At 40.8% G+C, this 18479-nt stretch overlaps 1 protein-coding gene across 1 annotated transcript in view; it reads left to right on the top strand.

Annotated features, from left to right (window-relative positions):
* The window catches only part of macrod2 (mono-ADP ribosylhydrolase 2), a 445260-nt gene that overhangs the window by 341152 nt on the left and 85629 nt on the right, over window positions 1–18479 (top strand). Inside the window, exon 8 of the mRNA XM_061745838.1 lies at window positions 8151–8224. Coding sequence (XP_061601822.1) covers window positions 8151–8224 — 74 coding nt within the window. The remainder of the gene's footprint in view (window positions 1–8150; window positions 8225–18479) is intronic.

Here is an 18479-nt window from a genome sequence, read left to right as displayed (position 1 = left end):
CGGGTTAAATAAAATTCCAAAGTATAACTTCAAAGTTTGCAGAGCAAAACATCTTTGTTGTAGCAACTCAAAGGCAAGTATGTGCCGGAGAGAGGGGGGTCATAGTTTGTCCTGTACACTGCTGCTGCTGCTGTTGATGAGGCCACAACTTACTATTATTTTATTGTGGTACTGTGTGCTGCATTGCCAGTGGGAGCCTGTCATGGTGCTCCACCAGCAGTCCCCTCACATCAAAGGAATAGACTGTACGGAGCCAAACATGCGGTAGAGGGGAGGACTTAAACAGCCTGTTCAATAAATAAACAGCTTAGCGCTTCATATAACTACATCTTCACAATACAGTGAAGCTGATTAAGACTAAAGATCTTTACAAAGCAGAGGGCAAATAGAGGAGGGACTTTGAAAAAAAAACTACAGTATGCAGCATTACTGTGCTATGATGTTGTTCCCTGTGACTCCTGGCTGTGCCCCCAGAGTGCTGTTATAGTCTGAAAGAGGCTCTGCTCTCCAGTCAGGAGGTTTGACATTTTATGTACATTTTAGATAACCTTTAAGGTCATCCTCCAATTCAGCCGAATAAACAAAAGCTTTTTAGAGTGAGAGTCACATCCTTTCATCCCTTTTCTCTCCTTCTGTTGGTTCATTCTTCAGTTTAAAGTCATGTTGAAAAAAAACTGCCTGTTTCATCTGCAAGGTTTTACATATCAGGACATGATCAAAAATCATCTGGTCCATACGTGGTCTTAATGTTACTTCAAAAACATCAGATGAACACATACATTTGCTACAGCTTGACTCTTTTTTCCCAGCTTTTGAGTTGTAGATTTTCAGATTTTTTTGGGGGGGGGATCATTATCCTGTTAAATGGACCAGTTTCATATTTTACTTGTCAAAGAAATCCTTAGCTGTACAGAGGTGTTCATAGGTGCCTCTAATAGTGTTACTTGTGTTGCTCACGCCATTGTTATCACCTTTCCACCACTGCACTTGGCAGCAGGTATGATGTTATTATGCAGATAGGCTGTGTTTGGTTTCCTAATTGTCGTGCAGGGCATCATAGCCAAATGTCTCCACTTACTGGGGATCATGTGTTCAAGGATGTTGTTCGAGAAGCCTCATCATTTGTTCAGAGTCAAGTTTGCAAACCTAAGCTGTGCTTCTGTTGTTTTCAAAAGATGAGCCATTTTCAGGCAAACGCTTTCAAACAAATTATACTTTTGCAGTCTTTTTCTAAATGTACTGCTATGAACATAAAAGCTTGGTTTATGCTTCGGCATTAAATTGGGAACTCTACACTGCAAGGTCCCCCATCCCCTGATGTGTAACTCTCTCCAATTGTTGCCATGTCCCATTGATGTGATTGGTTTGCTCGGTAACATTGTTGTTGTTTTTCTTCACTCTATTTCCCACTACTTTTTCTTCTTTGTTGTTTTCAAGCTGAGTAGAACGATAGATTGCTGCAGTGTCAGTGAAAGCTGCTCATGCTCAAAATGTATCAGCTCCAACTCACATAAGATATGCTTTATTTACTCCATTGCTGTCCGAGCTACATATATAAAGTAACAAAAGGAAGCGCAGCACTTCATGCTACAGAGCTGCAGAAAAGATCTTTTTCTTTGAATTTGGTGAAATAATTACAGACACAAACAACAATGAACAAGCATAAATGCCATTAATAATGTCGGCCTTATATGTAGAATAGGTGAGCAGAAGAATAAGTCAGGCTTAAGATGTAATAATGAGGCCTGTAGAGTTTTAATGTAGCTCTTGTGATGTCTACACTCATAAAGATTGGCAACTGTCTTGAATATTTTCCACTTTTCAATCATCTTACTTCAGTGAAGAAAGATGGACTCCTACTTGTTTGGAAACTGCCTTACAACTCTTCTCACTTGGATGGACAGTGACGACTGCCTCTCGGAGATCATAGCTGATGTTTTTCCTTCTTTACATTGTGTTAACACGTAAGAATGCTTCAGAACAGAAACAAATCCTGTATCTATGACTCTGTGACAAAGAGGAATCAGGAACAAGTTATCTGAGGCCTTTGTGAGGAGAAAAACAGATTTGTCAGGAAAGCTAATGCTAATTGACAGTCTCTCTCACGCCTCCATATTCCAGGGGACTCACTCACCACTGACAGATGATGGCAGGACAGGGAGGTTGGGTGTAGTAGGGGTGTGCAGGGCGTACCTCAGACGCTTGGAAAGAAAAATGAGAGCTCACACCGCGCTGACAGTCCAATCCCTCAGTCCAGCCCATTAGCCACAACAGAATTTCTGCAAAGATAGTGTGTCGGAGGTACCACCCATAAACAAACTGGTGCCCACCATGGGCCACGAGGTCACCCAGCATGATAGAGGTTATTAAGTGTTGCTCCTGTTTGCACATCAATCATAGCCATACAACCCAGGTTTAAATGGATTATTCCTTCCAAGGAGAAGACACCTCTCAATGTCTCACAGGATCAGAGCCAAGAGTCCAACTGCCTCAACTTAGAGAGGTCATTTTCTCTTTTAATATCACTTTCTTTTTTGTCCTGCCCTTAATATATCTTGTCTGTTGTAGTCTTTTTTTTTTCTTCTCACACCCATCTTTCTTACACATACAGTACATTTGATACACCAGCAAAAGCCACATAAAAATCCCATTTTGAGATGCAGCATGGACAATTTACCCAGGAAAGATCGCATCTTAGCTGGCCCTGGAGTGGCACTTACCGACAGCCTTCTGGAGAAGCGTACAGTTTAGGAGTCGTCTGTTTAAGATTAATCTTCGCATGGAGCAGGGAGCTCACTGGCAAGATGTGAAAGCAAGGACATGAAGATTACGTCTACTGTTTGTGTGACAGATGCCCTCGCGCACATCCATTTATAACCCGATCAAAATAATCAGAGATGTTCAGCCCGGCAAGGCCGCTACTCTTCTCTGAACAAATATTTCCCTGTTTACTGCTAACCTTCCACCTCTGGCACATCTGTCTCTGTGACAGATCCGAGGATTGTTGACAAAGGAGTTTTACCCCTGACTGGTTTGTGGGAGATATGTGGATGTAATCCACCCAAGCTCTACTGGTATGACCACACTGCCATATTGCTGTACTGTCCAGATCAAAGGTGTCAAGCAGCAAATATTTTTTTTCCTCTACCCAGCATTATGCTCGGGCTGTCTTCATCCCTGTCCAGGATTAGGAAGCCTGGAGATATTTACGACATCTTATCTCTTAACACTGATGGCTTGTTGCTAGCTTCACAGAGATGGTCTAGCAAAGTTACCTTTCTCTTTAAAACTAGGATTTACTACACAGGGCTTGGTCCAGCTGGGTTTGGAATTTCAAGGTACATTGGAGCAATATGCTGTATTGCTGGGCAGCAGAGTGTGTGCTCAGAGGGAGCAGGAACTTTGAGGCCCATTTAACTCAGTCACACACTGTGCATTGTACTCAACACTTGGTTTGCTCTACCGTTTTCATGGATGATCAGCCAAATGTAAATATGCTTCCCACACAGAGAATAGATTTAGGTTTTTTCAGAACTTTGATGCTGAACTTTTGCATATAATGCACTCTTCAGAATGTTTTTGTTTTTGTTTTTTTAAGGACTGTTTAAAATGAGCATTTAGGTCAAAGTATATCACCTTTTTTGGACTGATTCCAAGAAAGGTTATCATCTGTTCTGCCACGAGGAATGCTCTTCGTCTTCCCACCCTTTTGTCCTGCCTTTTGTCCTCACTTGCCGCCTTCACATCTCTCTTTGTGTCTGTATCCTTCTGTGGGCTGCAAAGTCGGTCACGGTCACAGCCTTGCTGTCGTGTCCCAGTGTTAGTGTAGGAGCAGCTCCGGGCCATCTGACATCCACACTTTGGCGCCTAGAGTCCTGGGGCGCTATTCTGTCCTCCACCTTGGGTCACCTCACCTCTCCTCAGGGCCTTGATGGGGTGACCACCCTTTCCCCCAGTCACTTTCCAGATGAACACGCAGCACTGCTGCTCCCAAATAGAGCAGCCCTCATCTGAACAGCCTTCACCTAATGATTTTCTTCTCCTTCCGAAACCACAGCCAGCTCATCTGCATTGTATTATGTGCTTAAACGAGTCCGCTCCCCCTGCCTGTTATAACCATTATTCAAAGAGGACAGGAAGAGCAGCGGCAAAAACTACATGGATGGAATTCTATTATTAATACATTATTTTTGTAAAAGCTATGAAATAATATGATATGAGGTCGGGATTAAACAGTTATATAAGATGGATGAGGGTTGAGATCTGAACTTGATTCAACGACAAAAATACTACAAGTCATACAAATATTTGAGGAAAAAAAAAACGTGTTTTGTGTTTTCGAGTAATAGACATTTTTCTTTTCTAACCTCACTCACATACCATGTTCTCACAAAAAGCACAAGAAAAATAGAGAAAAGGGCTTAAAATAACAGCAGGCTGTGGTATTTCTCTCACAATATAAGCCCAGTCAGAATAACATAAAACTGGTGTGATGTGAAGTATGTGCCTACAGCCTCCTCATATATTTGCAACTAAATAACGAGACTGTATCATAGCAGAGACATGTTTTGCAATGTGTTGACTTCCATCTGCCCACTTTATCAGTTTCTGAAGGTACTTCTCACCAAAAACCAAAAACACCACAAAAAAACAAGAAAAACACATACCTTAGCTCCACAAGTTTGTTAGGAAAGTTATTTCTGAGTAAAATTGAATAAAATTCACAATATAAAATGCTCTCAAACAGCAATGGGCTTGCTAAAGACAGAATATGTATCTGTCTTACATATCTACTGATTAATATTTTTTTTTTCAATCAAAGCTGTATATTTTAGAGACACCAGTCCCACCATGGACCTTTCCCTCAGTTTCATCGCAGGGCAGGCTGAGCTGCCATTTTCTTTATTTTAACAATTTTGTGCATCAATCATTTAAATATAAGATGTTAATTTGGTTTGAAATGAAGGTTTTCTTTGGCGTATTTTCTCAGATTATCATTTGGTTACTTTGAGGATAGACAGAGATGAAATGAATGGATGATGAAGAACTGAAAAGACAACTTTGTAGTATTACTAGGTCACAATCCTGAGCTCACCTGATTCTGCTTGACCCCAACCCAAATATGTGGCGGGCATTAATGTTTGTCAGCATTGTTGATTGTTCTATGCAAACATTTTGTAATCACATTGCGCCACACATCCCCTGCTTCACACAATACACGCCATCTCCAGATGCCGCGCTCTGCCTGGTGATGAAGTAGAGAAGCCTTCAGCAGGAATAACACTGCACCACCTGAGCTCTCATCTGCAGTGCCGCGCTGCATATATCCCATCAGTGCACCTCACTAAGACAAATCTCCCTGAGCCAGCCATATTCCCAGCATAGGGAGAGAGACGAGCCAACTGGAGCAGAGACCCTTGAGGGCCCACCATCACTGGGCCTGATGCTGGCTCTTCACCACCTGACAGATTAGCTTCCCCCAAACCCCGTAAGGAAACAACTGAAGAGGAGCATGTAAGAGGAGAATCTGTAGAAGTACTATACAGTTTCTAGATTCTGTGTGTACTTGAGAATATGGAATAAAATTCAGCTCACGCAATGTTTTTCTAAACATAATTCTGAAAGTGGAGAGGTGGTGGAAGTAGGGACATGAGCACTTTACCATTTCCGTTTCTCATCATGTGAAGTCACGTGACCAAATGAAAGAGACAGGGAGGCAGGGGGTCGGGGAAAGTTGAAAGGAGTGGATATTGTGGAGAGAAGAATGATAAGAGAAAGCTGCTAATACGCTCCAACCGCTGCTGCTGTCTGGATGCTGTTGAGGAGTGATCTTTTGCAAGGCCACCTGCAGCTCCATCAACCTCTCTCTCTCAGCTTTCCATTCGACTCTCTTCCTGACATTCCATTTCTGGTACTGCTTAAATATATCTTCCCTCTTTTCATCCTTTTTTATCTGCTTTTTCTTCCTTTCTATCGTTTTAGTTTATTACTTCTTTGGCTCACCCAATTTCTTTTTTTCTCCCTTCAGCTATGGTATGATTAATAGGTAGAGTACTCGAATCAATAGAGCATTTGTAGAATAGATTAAATGAATTTGGTGCCATTAACTCACTTCTGGTGACCAGGAGTTACTATTATTATATTTTTGACAATCTATTAGCTTGAAACATAATGAATCTGTCTCCATAAGTAATGTAATAGTTGGAAAAGAAAAGAAAGTCCTTACTTCTCTAATAACACACTTGTTTGTTTCATTTGCTCATGTGCTTACCTCTCCGACACTTCTCTGTGTGTGCTCTTGGTAAACAGCTGGTCCTTCCTCCCTGGGCCCTATTTTCCTCAGCTTTCTTGCGTTCTGCACATCTGTTTGCTGATGTTACTTGATGTGTGAGTTGGCGTGTTGGTGTACTTGCACAGGTGTGGAAACAGTTACTCAAAAGGGAAAGCCTCAGCAGAAAAGGTGATATCACTGAAAAGGTTAAGTAAGCTTGGAAGACAACAGAAGTCAGCTGAGCTGCAGATTCGGCATTCTGGATTAGCTTCTGAGCACACAGCCCTTGGGGCAGCTTTTGAGGGACAGGAGCCGTGAACAGGCCTGCACTGTGTGCAGACACTGTGTAACAGAGCCACAGGAGTAGACTGGCTGTCACTGCTGGCTGGTATGCAGCTCACATCCCTCTTCACCCCGAGCCGGAGCAGGAGCTCAGCTAGGGCTTGGCAGCACCTCAGCCCCTCTCCTCTCATCAGTGTAACTTGGCCACTCCTGTCAAGCTGAGAAAGGGGAGGAGAAGAAAAACAGAGAGAAAGAGACATCAGGTGTAGTCAGATAGGTGAAGGTGGTGGGCATAAAGCCATATACACTATATATTGACTGTCAAGGATTTAGATCATTTACAGACTAGTTACTGAGTGGTTATGACAGCAGATGGTCTGAGTCAGAGATGAAAGAACTCACAAAATGTGAGGTTAGATCTTCGTGGCTTTTCATTTTTCTTTACATCTAAGTTAAAAGATAGGTCGTTGCGGTACATGTACGGCTGTTTCACCGGTCACACAGTTACAGCAATGACCCAGGAAAAGAAAAATATTTGAAAATGTGACCCAGATAATAACCAACAGCTTACAACTGTGATCTAGCCTTTGTATCAGCTGATGTGGGATGAAATTGAGGTCTTCACCTCGGTCGTTAGAGACTCACGGCTTCATCTACAGTTCCACAAGGAAGCTTAAGGTTCCAAAATGGAAGCCCAGCTAAATTTGAACCCTGCGCTGGGTCACTATGATATGTTTTATTGAGCTTTTACTTGAACTGGTACCTCTAACTACCTTGATGATTTGTAGAAAAATGTATGAGAGCAAAGTGCTTGAAAGGCACAAAAGACCAAAATCAAATTTAATTACTTTGAAATAAAGACAACTGAAACACTTCTCTTTAGTAGATTGTCAGCTCTTTCGGTAACTGCATATTTACTTTTCAACAGCGCCGCAGCAGCCTCAAAGGATTTTAAAGTCAATATCTGGCTGTAAGAGTTTGCTCTTGTGAAGTTCTCTACAGCAGCAGTAAATGATCTTGAGATCAGTATCCGGCAGTCTTCGGTTTCCTGGCCTAATTAGAAAATAATCAAATAACAATCTTTCTTTTTCCGTCCATATATGGTGTTAACAAAGTGTTAGGGGTTCCTCTGCTGGCACAACTGTTGTGATTAATACGGTACTTAGCTGCATTGTGTCTCAGCCACACTGTCTTTACTTCATGTTCACTCTGCCAAGCTGATAAAATAGAATAGCGTGAATGATCACACTTCAAAGTGTAATTTTCCCCATAAAGACAAAACAGTAATCAGTTCTGCCTGAGGTGGTAATGAGTAAGGGTGTGATTACAGATGTGTATATGTAGGATGTATCTGCACTGTGACCATGTAATATGTCTGTATGTATTTCCACATCAATATGCACCTGGCAATGCATGTCTACAACAGTTGATCTGACAGCTGGCTCGTCTCCTTGAGACAAGCAGGCTGCGTTTCTTTCCATTGATTGGGGAGAAATAAGATTACCTGTGCAAATGTCTGTTTTACTGTCTGGGTTTGTCACCTTCTGTCATCTGACATTGGATACGACTGGTATTGACACTGTTTTCCCCTCCTCAGGCTTTCCCAACGAGCCCGCAGCTGACATTGCTCTCAACACAGTAAAGAGCTGGATTGAAGAAAACCCTGATAAGGTAAAACATCTCAGCATCCATGTTTAAAGTTAAAAAAAAAGAAAAACACAACACCTCTCACTCTGAAGCCACTTGTTCATTTGTGAAGGCACTGTCAGTATTGCTCTTTTGTTAATTTGGTGTAAGCGGAAATGATTAAACCACAGCTGAAACATGGAGTCCTAATTGTCATGCATCTCTGGATCAGACAGGCATCTCATCCACCTGCCTTGCCTCATCAGGAGTTAAGATTGAGGTCTGCATGCATATCAAATTAAAAGCCAGTCTGAGACTAATCAGGTCCTAAATGGTTCTTTGACTGTTTAATTTGTCTTTGCTGGGTGGTGGTATTAAACCCACAAGGACATAAACACAAAAGTTGGGTTAATATCAAATCTGTTTTCTTTGTTTTTGTAAACAAGACATTTAAAAAAAACTTGTAACAATTTGGAAAACATATATACCGCTGTAATTTTTGCAGACTGTGCTTTTGCATTAGTTTGTCAAATAATGCATAATCAGGTTATCTTGAAGGAAGCATGTGTTGCTCTGATGTCTCTTTGTACTCGTCTGCATTCTTGGTGCTCTCACAAAAATGTAAATTTACCTTTGTCAAGGTCACTGATACAATCCCATCCCATCATAAAACCCTCACTTATCAATAGCCGATATAACTCCATAGGCAAGGGATTATTCTGGGAGACCTTGGTCAAGCACTATAATTCAGAGCTGCAGATGCAACCTAAAAGTTGTACAAAAGCATAGCTGTAGGTTAGTCTTGCCCAGAGGTAACTTTTGGACTCGTAAACAATCTGGATTGTCCTTTTTTTCGTCTTTGGTACGTGGCGTTATTTCTTCAACAAAAAAATGAAAGATCTGGAGTACTTAATCGTCTGATAGTACACATTTTATTGTGTAATGCTCTGTTCCTTCTGCCTACCAGCCCAGAGACATCAATGGTGTATCTGTGGACCAGATTAACGCCAGCCTTCTTCACTGCACAGTGAAGTTTGTTGAATATAGGTCCATTTGAAGAGCTTTACAGGGGCTTTGAAAAGTGATCCCAAGCTCATGAGGTTATATCATCTATTCATGAATAAAGGGTTTTGATCCAGTGTCGTCTCAGGGATCCCACGTTTCTAGTTTAGGCCTGTATCCTTGCCCTTTATACGCTGAAATTCATTCACATTCCATGTATCTTTTAATTGTTTAATGAACCTTTAAGGGGAAATATGCAAAGCCCTTTTTTGGTTGGGTTTTTTTTTGATACAATGGAGATATTCTACCACATCATCATTAGTCACCTGTTAAGAAAATCATAATTGTTATATTTTCTTCCATCCTCCCTCTTCACACTAAATTGCCCCAGTAACAGGTGTTTTCAGAATGGATACTGTGTTTGCAGGCTTGAAGGCTTGTACCAGCACGTCAGCACTCATCTCAAGTGAAAAGCACGGGGAATGGCATAATCAGGCTATTGATCATTTTCAGTTTGAGCTTTTAGGCAGGTAACAAAGCATTTCTTAGTAGAAATAGCCGTCACGAAAAACACAAAAAGAACATCAGCCCTGCTAAATGAATGGAAGGGTTTTGATTTGAAAGCCACGTTTGATGAAAAAGTCCCAGTCATGTCATCTCGCCACAGAAATGATTTAAGCCCGACAGTGAGGAAAACAAATGCTCTTCAACAAGTGCTACTTCAACACTGCGTGGTGCCTGGTCTTGATGTCAGATTAGAACTGATTATCAAGTAAAAAATGTGCTAAGGCGATGTGTAAACACCTTAATATGTTCAAGTGTCTGGCACTAAATTAGCAGGGTCAAATTCTGAAAGAAATTAATAAATAAAGTGAGATTTCTCATCTCAAACAAATATAAGTTTGATATGGTTGAATAAATATTACTGTAAAATATATAGTGAGCTTTTGAAATCGTATTTTATTGCTCGATATATTTTCACTTCGTGGTGACAAAGTTTTGTTGGGTTGTCATGAGGCAGTTCGGGTCTTTCTACAACATTTATCTGTGTGAGAGAGTGTGTGATGCTAACCTTCAGGGGTCATCTCTATTTACAGAGGCACTGTTTATATCTGTCACCGTGGATTGAGGTGTTTTATAAAGCTCACAGCTTGATGTGCTGCAATGTCACTCAGCCGGTGTTATGGATGCTGTGGACAGGCAGTCAAAGGATACAGAGTCGCTATATTACTTTGCAGCTGATGTGCTGTTTGAAGCGCTTGTTCTGCAGCTGATGATTCCTGTAACATGTAGTTGTGGAATCCATCAACTCTCTGGAGTGAAATAGGTTTCATATATCGCCCGCTGTAAATAAAAAGGTAATGTGCGAAGCTGACTTTTGTGGTTTTGTTGTTCCACATCTAAGATTGCCACTTGTCATACAGAGGCTTTGCCGTCGATCAAGGGGCACAGTTCTGAATAGCCTTGGCTGATAGATCTCACTGTTGCAGACAAGTCAAGCGAAACATTTTACAATCCATGTAGTAAGGACGGTGTCTATGGCGGCTTTCCAAAACACTGTTTGTTAAAGCTTCACAAGGTATGTGGTGAATCCTCGGCTATAACTAGACCATGTGAGTAAGCTTTTAACCAGATCAGAGTCAGAGAGAGTAATTTGGTACATACCCAGAAATAAGGCAGCATTTCTCTCGCACTGGAAACTCCTCCAATCAAACCACAGAGCAACATGTGCCGGTCTTTCCTTCTTAGTGTCTATGCATGCATCGTTGCCTGCTGCCTCATCACTCCTATTGAATCCCATATCACATTTTTCTTAAAGAGAAAACACAATATAAATATATGCCTTTGAAGAACTCTTGCAGAATCAAATGAATGGCGCATGAATTTAATAACGCTTGAAGGGTCAGCGCGATACCCTTACGGTTTGAGGGTTAGCGTTGAGAGCACACAAATATCTAAAGATGGCTTTGTCTGATATTGTTAGCAGAGTAATCCATCACTGAAATATTTGATCGATTGAGACATCCAATGTCAACATGACTGATAACTGACATGATTCTATTTTAGGCACAAAAAAATAAAAATAAAATAATATGAGCTGGTGCTTGTTTATTGCATTGAGCTTGCAGTCAATAAAAATGTCTTAGAAGTGTGGTATTGTGCATTTTTGTCCATCTTCTCAAGTCTATCACAGATTATTGAAATATCTGTTGTACGCAAAAGGCTTATGCATTGTTACAGTTGATCAGGTCTCAGTTAGGACAGTTTTTCTAATGATGTAGAGAAAACGAGAGGTTTGAAGCCTTGTTTCGCGGAGCAATAGGCTACATTGCACTGCCCGCTCAACCCCAGCTTTTTGCACTCAGGTCCAAGGCGCCTGTGTTGTGAGCGTCCACAGAGAGAAGTCATTTCAGGGCCAAGATAAGGGGCCTGCTCAGGGAAGATGCTCTGCTCTTGTGGCTGAATCTCAGCACAATAGGCTGGCTGAGGATCTAACACATCGGGGGTAACAAAGTACAGACCCCAGCCCCTCGCTGCAACCCTCTCCACAGACTTCCTCTCTACAACATGATCGCATTGGCTGTGCATGTCAGCCGTGCGTGTGTACAAGTGTGTTATCCAGGAGACATACATTTTCATTTGGCAGGTTGTTTTCACACAAACAGCCATCGCTCTGCAATTGTCCACAGTGATTGGATCGTCCACAGTGGGTCTGAGTATTGAAAACACTGCCTGCAAGCAAGACAGGGCAAGACGACAGAATGAGAAAAAAAAAAAGAGGGCACTGTGTGATTGATTAGCACAAAGTTTATCTGCCGAGCCAGCACGGTGTTGCTGCGGAGCACTCACTAGTGCACAAAGGGCCCCAGTGACAGCGTGAAATTCGCTCTCAACTGCTCCTAAACTTCTGTTGTAGTAGAATAAACAACCTCACTGTAGTCAGGGAAATAGATCCTTTTTTTTATCTAAAGAAAGTTGAATGCAGGAATACTCACTCAGATGATACTAGATGAAAGAATGAGCAAGGTCAGTCTCTGCTTCCAAGTATGTTACTCACAAATAGATTTAATAGAATATGCTGGCATACGTAAACAAAAGACCAGAAGGTTCTAATCTTATACAGATGCCATGACAACCCAGCACGACCAGCTCTGCATATGGCACCGGAGCACTTTCCTCCTGTTCACAGCACACAGACCCTTCCCCTCATCTGCCTTTGGTTTATTTCTCATTTTCAGATCTAATTTGGTTTAATTCAGGCTTACATAGGTTTAATCTGCAGATGAAAAATGTGGTCTGACACTTTATTTGGCTGCCATGGCTCTGCTCTCAGTGGCCAAGCTATTTAATGAACCATTTCAAGGAGGCAGCGGCCCAGCATTACTGACACAGTCTGAACACTCGAGACAGATTGAGAGTCTGTAATAAGCTCTGCTGCACTGCGCTACTCAGGACAGAATTGATGTGTGGAGATTTCACCTTTCAACATCACTTTGGTTTGGGTTTTAATATTAAGTACTTGACTATGCCAGTTATGTTCCTAAAACAGGTGTTTACCTATCATTTCTGTTCTGGTGAAGATTTTTTCATAAAATCCGTCATCTTATACTGTTAAATTACATCTGAAATCGAGTTTGGAGACCTTGTTACAAATGTTACGTGACTGTTAGGAATGACCACATCAATATGTCATCTGTGGACTAAAAACACATATAGACCCAAACAGTCGCCCTACACCTCCCACATTTTAGACATTTTACTTATCTAAATAGCCATATCAATTTATCATCAGTAAGTGTGATCAGCCATACAAAAGAAGACACTTTGGCAGTTTGCTTGTCTGCCGCATTCTTATGTAAGTCCACCGCTCTACGGTGGAAAAGATTATTCAGAAATGAAAAATATTCAAGGCAGTTGTGGAGGAATGGCTTTCACCCCAAGGTGAGATTGTACAATACTCAGAAAAACTCAGGAGCTGTCTCAGAATCGACAGGCTGCAGTCAGTCTGTTAAATCTTAAACTTAATAAACACACAACTAGAAATAAATACCAACCATATCTGTCAGAGTGCTAAACCCTGGGCAATGATGCTAAGAAGAACACAACAACAAATCTAAAAGAGAAGGATTAAGAAGAAAAGAATGGTCAGTCATCCATATTCCTGACCTAAACCCAGTTGAAACGCTTTGAAGGTAAGAGAGCTGAACGGGGCTGTGAAAAGACATTTTTACGGTTTTAGGTGCTTAAGCTAAGAGAAAAGGAATCCCGTTTTGTTTGCTGAAAAATATATACGAGCTAGTGATGCACCGAAATGAAAATTTGTGGCCGAAACCGAAACCGAAAATAATAATAAACACTTGGCCGAATACCGAACAATACCGAACATGGTTCTTCGCAGTTTTTCATTTATTTTGCCCATTTTTTCACCATTGCATAAATCAAATAAATGTGATTTAGGCATGCTTTTAAAAGAAAAAAATCTTTTACAAAATTACAAGGTAGAAAACATTTGTTGAACATAAAAAACTGAAAATGTTTTAATTTCCCAGCATTTCTTAAATATTCCAGCAGACATTATACCAGCAAAGAACAATAACTTAAAATAAATAAATTTGCAAAATACATTTTTTGGCCATCTTTGAGCTTACGTTAGGCTTAACTGACTGAACATTGTAACATAGGCCTTAAAACAATAAAAATGCATTAAAGCGCTCAGGGTTTTTTATCATTTCAAATGATAAATCAAACTTGTAGCTGAAAGACTTTGCAGATGTGCCCCCTCTAGATATTTGAGCAGAACATTCATTGCAAACAGCCATTCTTGTATTATTCTTTGCCACTCTAAAATACTTCCACACTGCTGACATGTTTGCACCGCACCACTTCACTCCACGCTCTTCGCTGTTTGATTTCGTCATCTAAACGCACCTGTAATAGATTGATTTATGTTGTTTTGGTTCCACCTGCTGGTGAATGTTAGGTAAAATTCTTATGTGGTTAGTTTTTGGTTGGCCAACTATTTATGTGGTGCGCAACAGTTACGGAGCGGCCAGTCTATTTCCTTATATTACAACGCCGTTATTAATTGTTCGGTTTTTTTCCCACTTATTCCACCGAACACCGAAAGTGTTATTTTGCCATTTTCGGCCGAACAATTTCGGTTACCGAACAATCGGTGCATCACTAATACGAGCCTTTGTTTTATTTACTACTACTACTACTACTGTTATTTAGCAGACACTTTTATCCAAAACGACTTACATCTGAGAGAACAAGCACATCATTTTGCTAGGAGAGCAATTAGGGTTAAGGGCCTTGACAACCAAGATGAACCACCTTGGGTTGCCATTGTTGCCATTCTGGGGCTTGAACCTGGTCCTCCAGACCCAAGCCCACCTCTGTAGACTACCACTCCCAATACATGTCCATTTACCTAGGCATTTATTTCTACACTCAGCCTTCTGCTGTCTGGATGTTTTTACAATATTGACAAAGAGAGCATTTAATAGAAGAACATTCAACAAGAAATCCACAAATGTTTTATTGGTGTGTCATGATGTTCCTACTGCTGGATGGCTGAGACCGGCTGCCTCCTCCTGCTTTTCTCTTTCATTCAGTTTGATTAGCCTTTTCTTTTTTTAACATTTTGCCTCAATTAGCAAAGGAGCAAACTCAATGCTGTACATCAACTGACTTGACAGATTTATATCGTGTTTATTTTTGTAAAAATGATTGGTGTTGCAGTTTATAAGTGAATGTACTATAAATGTCAGTGATTCAAGTTTATGTGCTTCAACAAAGGCTTCTTATGTTTGCTGCTAATACATTTGAATGGACTATTTGTCATTCGAAAACGCTCCATTAATTTATTCTAATTACCACATATTTAAGGTTAGTACGTGATGTGGATTGCTACTTCTTCAGAATAAAGTTAATCATACAGACTTTCAGATTTTAAGATGATCTATAACATTATTCTGCAAAACAAACTCTGCCCCCTTCATAACACCTGCGGTAGTCTGTCCTGATTCACCAATCTCCTCTGCAGTTTCTCTTGTCAGACGCACAAACATTTATATCGTTTTATTTTTCATGTGAAGTGAGTCTCAACGCTGCCACAGTGTATGATGATGGAGAAGTGTGAAGACAATCGGGCAGCGATTGATTGGAGCCGTGGTGGAGGTGGACAGAGGTCAGGGACCAGCAAATAGCGCTATTTTCTTCCGTTTTTTCTTTTTCTCTCGCTCGAGCACTTCTTCACACTTTCTTATAGCCTCTTACGCTATTCATCTTTGTTATTTAATGTTAACTAATGGCCCAGGCCACGGGGAGTTGTAGGGAGAGAATTGTGACCCGTCCCTCACGAATTCTGAAGCTTCTGAAACCACATCAGGGAGATGCGTGACGACTAGTCTGCAGGGCACTGGATATACAGCATTTGGTTGCTGTGGGGTTACTGAAGACGGGGGGGTTGACCTGATGTCACAGAAGTAATACTCAATTACAGCGGTCATAACCAATTTTTTTATTCAAATTAGATTTTGAGAGCTAAACTGTTTCTTATTAATTCACAGGGCAAAAGGGCAGGTGCTTTGGCTCACCTGCAGTCTATCTGTGCACGTCCCTGGAGCTGTATAAAACAAATGCCTGAAAATTCAGTGAACTGAAGCAATCCTATAAAGAGTGGACAAAATTGCAGTACAACAATCAGGAAGACTGATAATGTATTAAAGAAAACAATAATTTCAATTTATTGCTGCTAAAGTTGTTTGTACAAAGCATTGAGCCGCGAGGTGAACTTGTTTTTTCACATACCGCTTCTGTATTTTAGTTGCTTTGTTTTTTTATAAGTAACGACACTGTGTAACTTGTTACGTGTTGAGGTGTATGTATACCTGATTTCAGGTCGATTTCAGGTCGAGGGACCAAATATAATTTTTTGGCATCCCAATACATATAACCTTAGGGTTAAAAAGAAATGGTGTGCTTCATTTTTTTACATATATGTATAAAACTCCACCTGTCCATCCATTTTCTGTTGCCATTCTATCACGTTCAGGTTCATGGTCACAGACAGCTGGAACCTATCTCAGCTCTCATCAGGCCAGAGCCAGGGTGCACCTTCCACGGGTCACCAGCCCATCACAGGGCCACGCAGAAACAAACAAGACAAGCAACCATGCGTACTCCCAGCCCAAACCGGGATTACAACCAAGAACCTCCTTCATGTAAAAAAACAAAAACCAAACAGTGCTTGCCACCAGGACTGCGTTTTTCCTTTTATGTCAATTATTGAGAGTATTTCTGAATTTCTTACACACATTCATGCATTTTTAGATACTCTATGATTAAATAAATGCAGAAACAACAACAACAACAAAAAGGTATTCACTTCATCCCTGTAAAAATGACACTTTACTATTCAATTTAGAGGCAGTTATCAACTGAGATTAAAATTAGGGATGAAAGGAACCTCTTAGAGGAAACAGATGCTTTCACAAAGGGCTCGTACTTCAGCTCTCGGCTGCTGCTTTACCTGGTCATGCTATTTTTATTGTCCAGTCTCCAGTAATTTGTCTTTGCCAAGTGTCGCATCTGTTGTTGAGGGGCACAAATATGGCTCTGTGCATGCCTCAAGGATGCTGATGTGCCACTGATGCTTTGTGCAACTGGCATGGTCTTCAAAGTCAGCAGTGGTCTTTTGAAGTCAATGTTTAGTCCCTTTGAATCACTTACTGTGACTGTGAGAATAAAGGAAATATGGCCTGATGGAGAGCATGGCTTAACGCTGGATACTGATGCAGAAACAAACGCCGACACTTAATCCGAATATGCATCCTGTGCTGAATTGTGTGGATAAAGATGCACATTTTGACATGGTGACTTTTTGATTCAAGCTCTCCGTCAAACACCTGCTTCATGGTTTGGCCATAAAAAAATGCCTTAGAGAGAGTTTATGAATATACTATTAGTTTTCTCTTTCAGAGAATTACTTTTCTGGCACCAGCATTAATGCATACCATGTAGTGATACATTAGTGGCAGCCATTTGGCCCAAAGCAGTGGAATGGGTATTTTATGATCTGAGGATTTTATTATCTACCTCATTGTGGATAATATGATGTGTGCACTTTGATTCCCTTGAGCTGAGGTTTGTCTGGTACAAATTTCAGTGTTTAAATAGATTTAAGATTATATATTCAATTTTTTAGAACTGATACTAGAAGAAGTTATTCTTAAATGCATAACTTTTAGCTCCATATGTTATCTGTTGGAGAAGAAGTAGTTTTGATTAAGCGCTCATGCTGTCAGAGATAAAGAAAAGTTTATCACGAGCAGCCAGTGCTTTAATACATCCAGTGTTTATCTGAATGGTCTGATTGAGCTATTGCCTTCAGAGAAAAATCCGCTCTGCTCAAACAGGGATTAAGCCTATCATCTCTTTCTATGCCCAAACACCAAGGTGTTGCTTTACTCCTGATAATTGCTGAATGATCACCTAATTCTCTCATGTGAAGTGACCTTGAGTGTTCTTTTCAGATTTTGAATGCTAAAATTGTGTATACACTTACAATTGTCAAGGGATACATTAAACTTAATTCACAGAGTTGATTAAAAGTCTAACATTATTATTGCTTTGATAACAAGGTGTGCTAAAATAAAGCTTGTAATGTTGTTTCTCCACATGATATACTTTTTTCATGAGGCATTTTTAAACTATCAAACACGTTTTACAATAGCACACAGTCTAAAACAAGTAATGCATACTGCTAGCGTATGACAGCATTAAACATGTTATTTATGGTGAGAAAGACCTTTAGTTGTGGGAACTGCTGTCTTTGATAGCCACTTGTTCACACACACCTCCACTCATGCCCACAGACAGGTACGGCCCACCACACTCACATGGACAGTAAGATACGATGCCCTCTGAGTTCAGCTCTCTGTGCTCCTGTAGATACTGTAGTCCCCTTCAATGCGTATTGTGCTGGAACAAGCTATCTTAATGACATGCTAATTGATTTAGTGTGGCATAGATAGCACTCAGCTGGCACGCCGTGATAAAGCAGGAGTGGGTCAAGCTATTGCTTCATAAGAGGAGACTCATCAAACTCCTATAGCTCATTCATTTCCTTTTCACATAATTTTACACCGCTGTGCCCCTCGCTGAAGCATGGAGACCTTTACTGTGCAGGTTTATGCTTCGTGTGTGTGTGTGTGTGTGTGTGTGTGTGTGTGTGTGTGTGTGTGTGTGTGTGTGTGTGTGTGTGTGTGTGTGTGTGTGTGTGTGTGTGTGT

The sequence above is a fragment of the Cololabis saira genome, chromosome 17 (genome assembly GCF_033807715.1).
Source record: "Cololabis saira isolate AMF1-May2022 chromosome 17, fColSai1.1, whole genome shotgun sequence".
Classification (NCBI taxonomy): domain Eukaryota; kingdom Metazoa; phylum Chordata; class Actinopteri; order Beloniformes; family Belonidae; genus Cololabis; species Cololabis saira.
The sequence above is the reverse complement of the archived record's forward strand: the minus strand, read 5'-3'. Positions and strand labels throughout refer to the sequence as shown.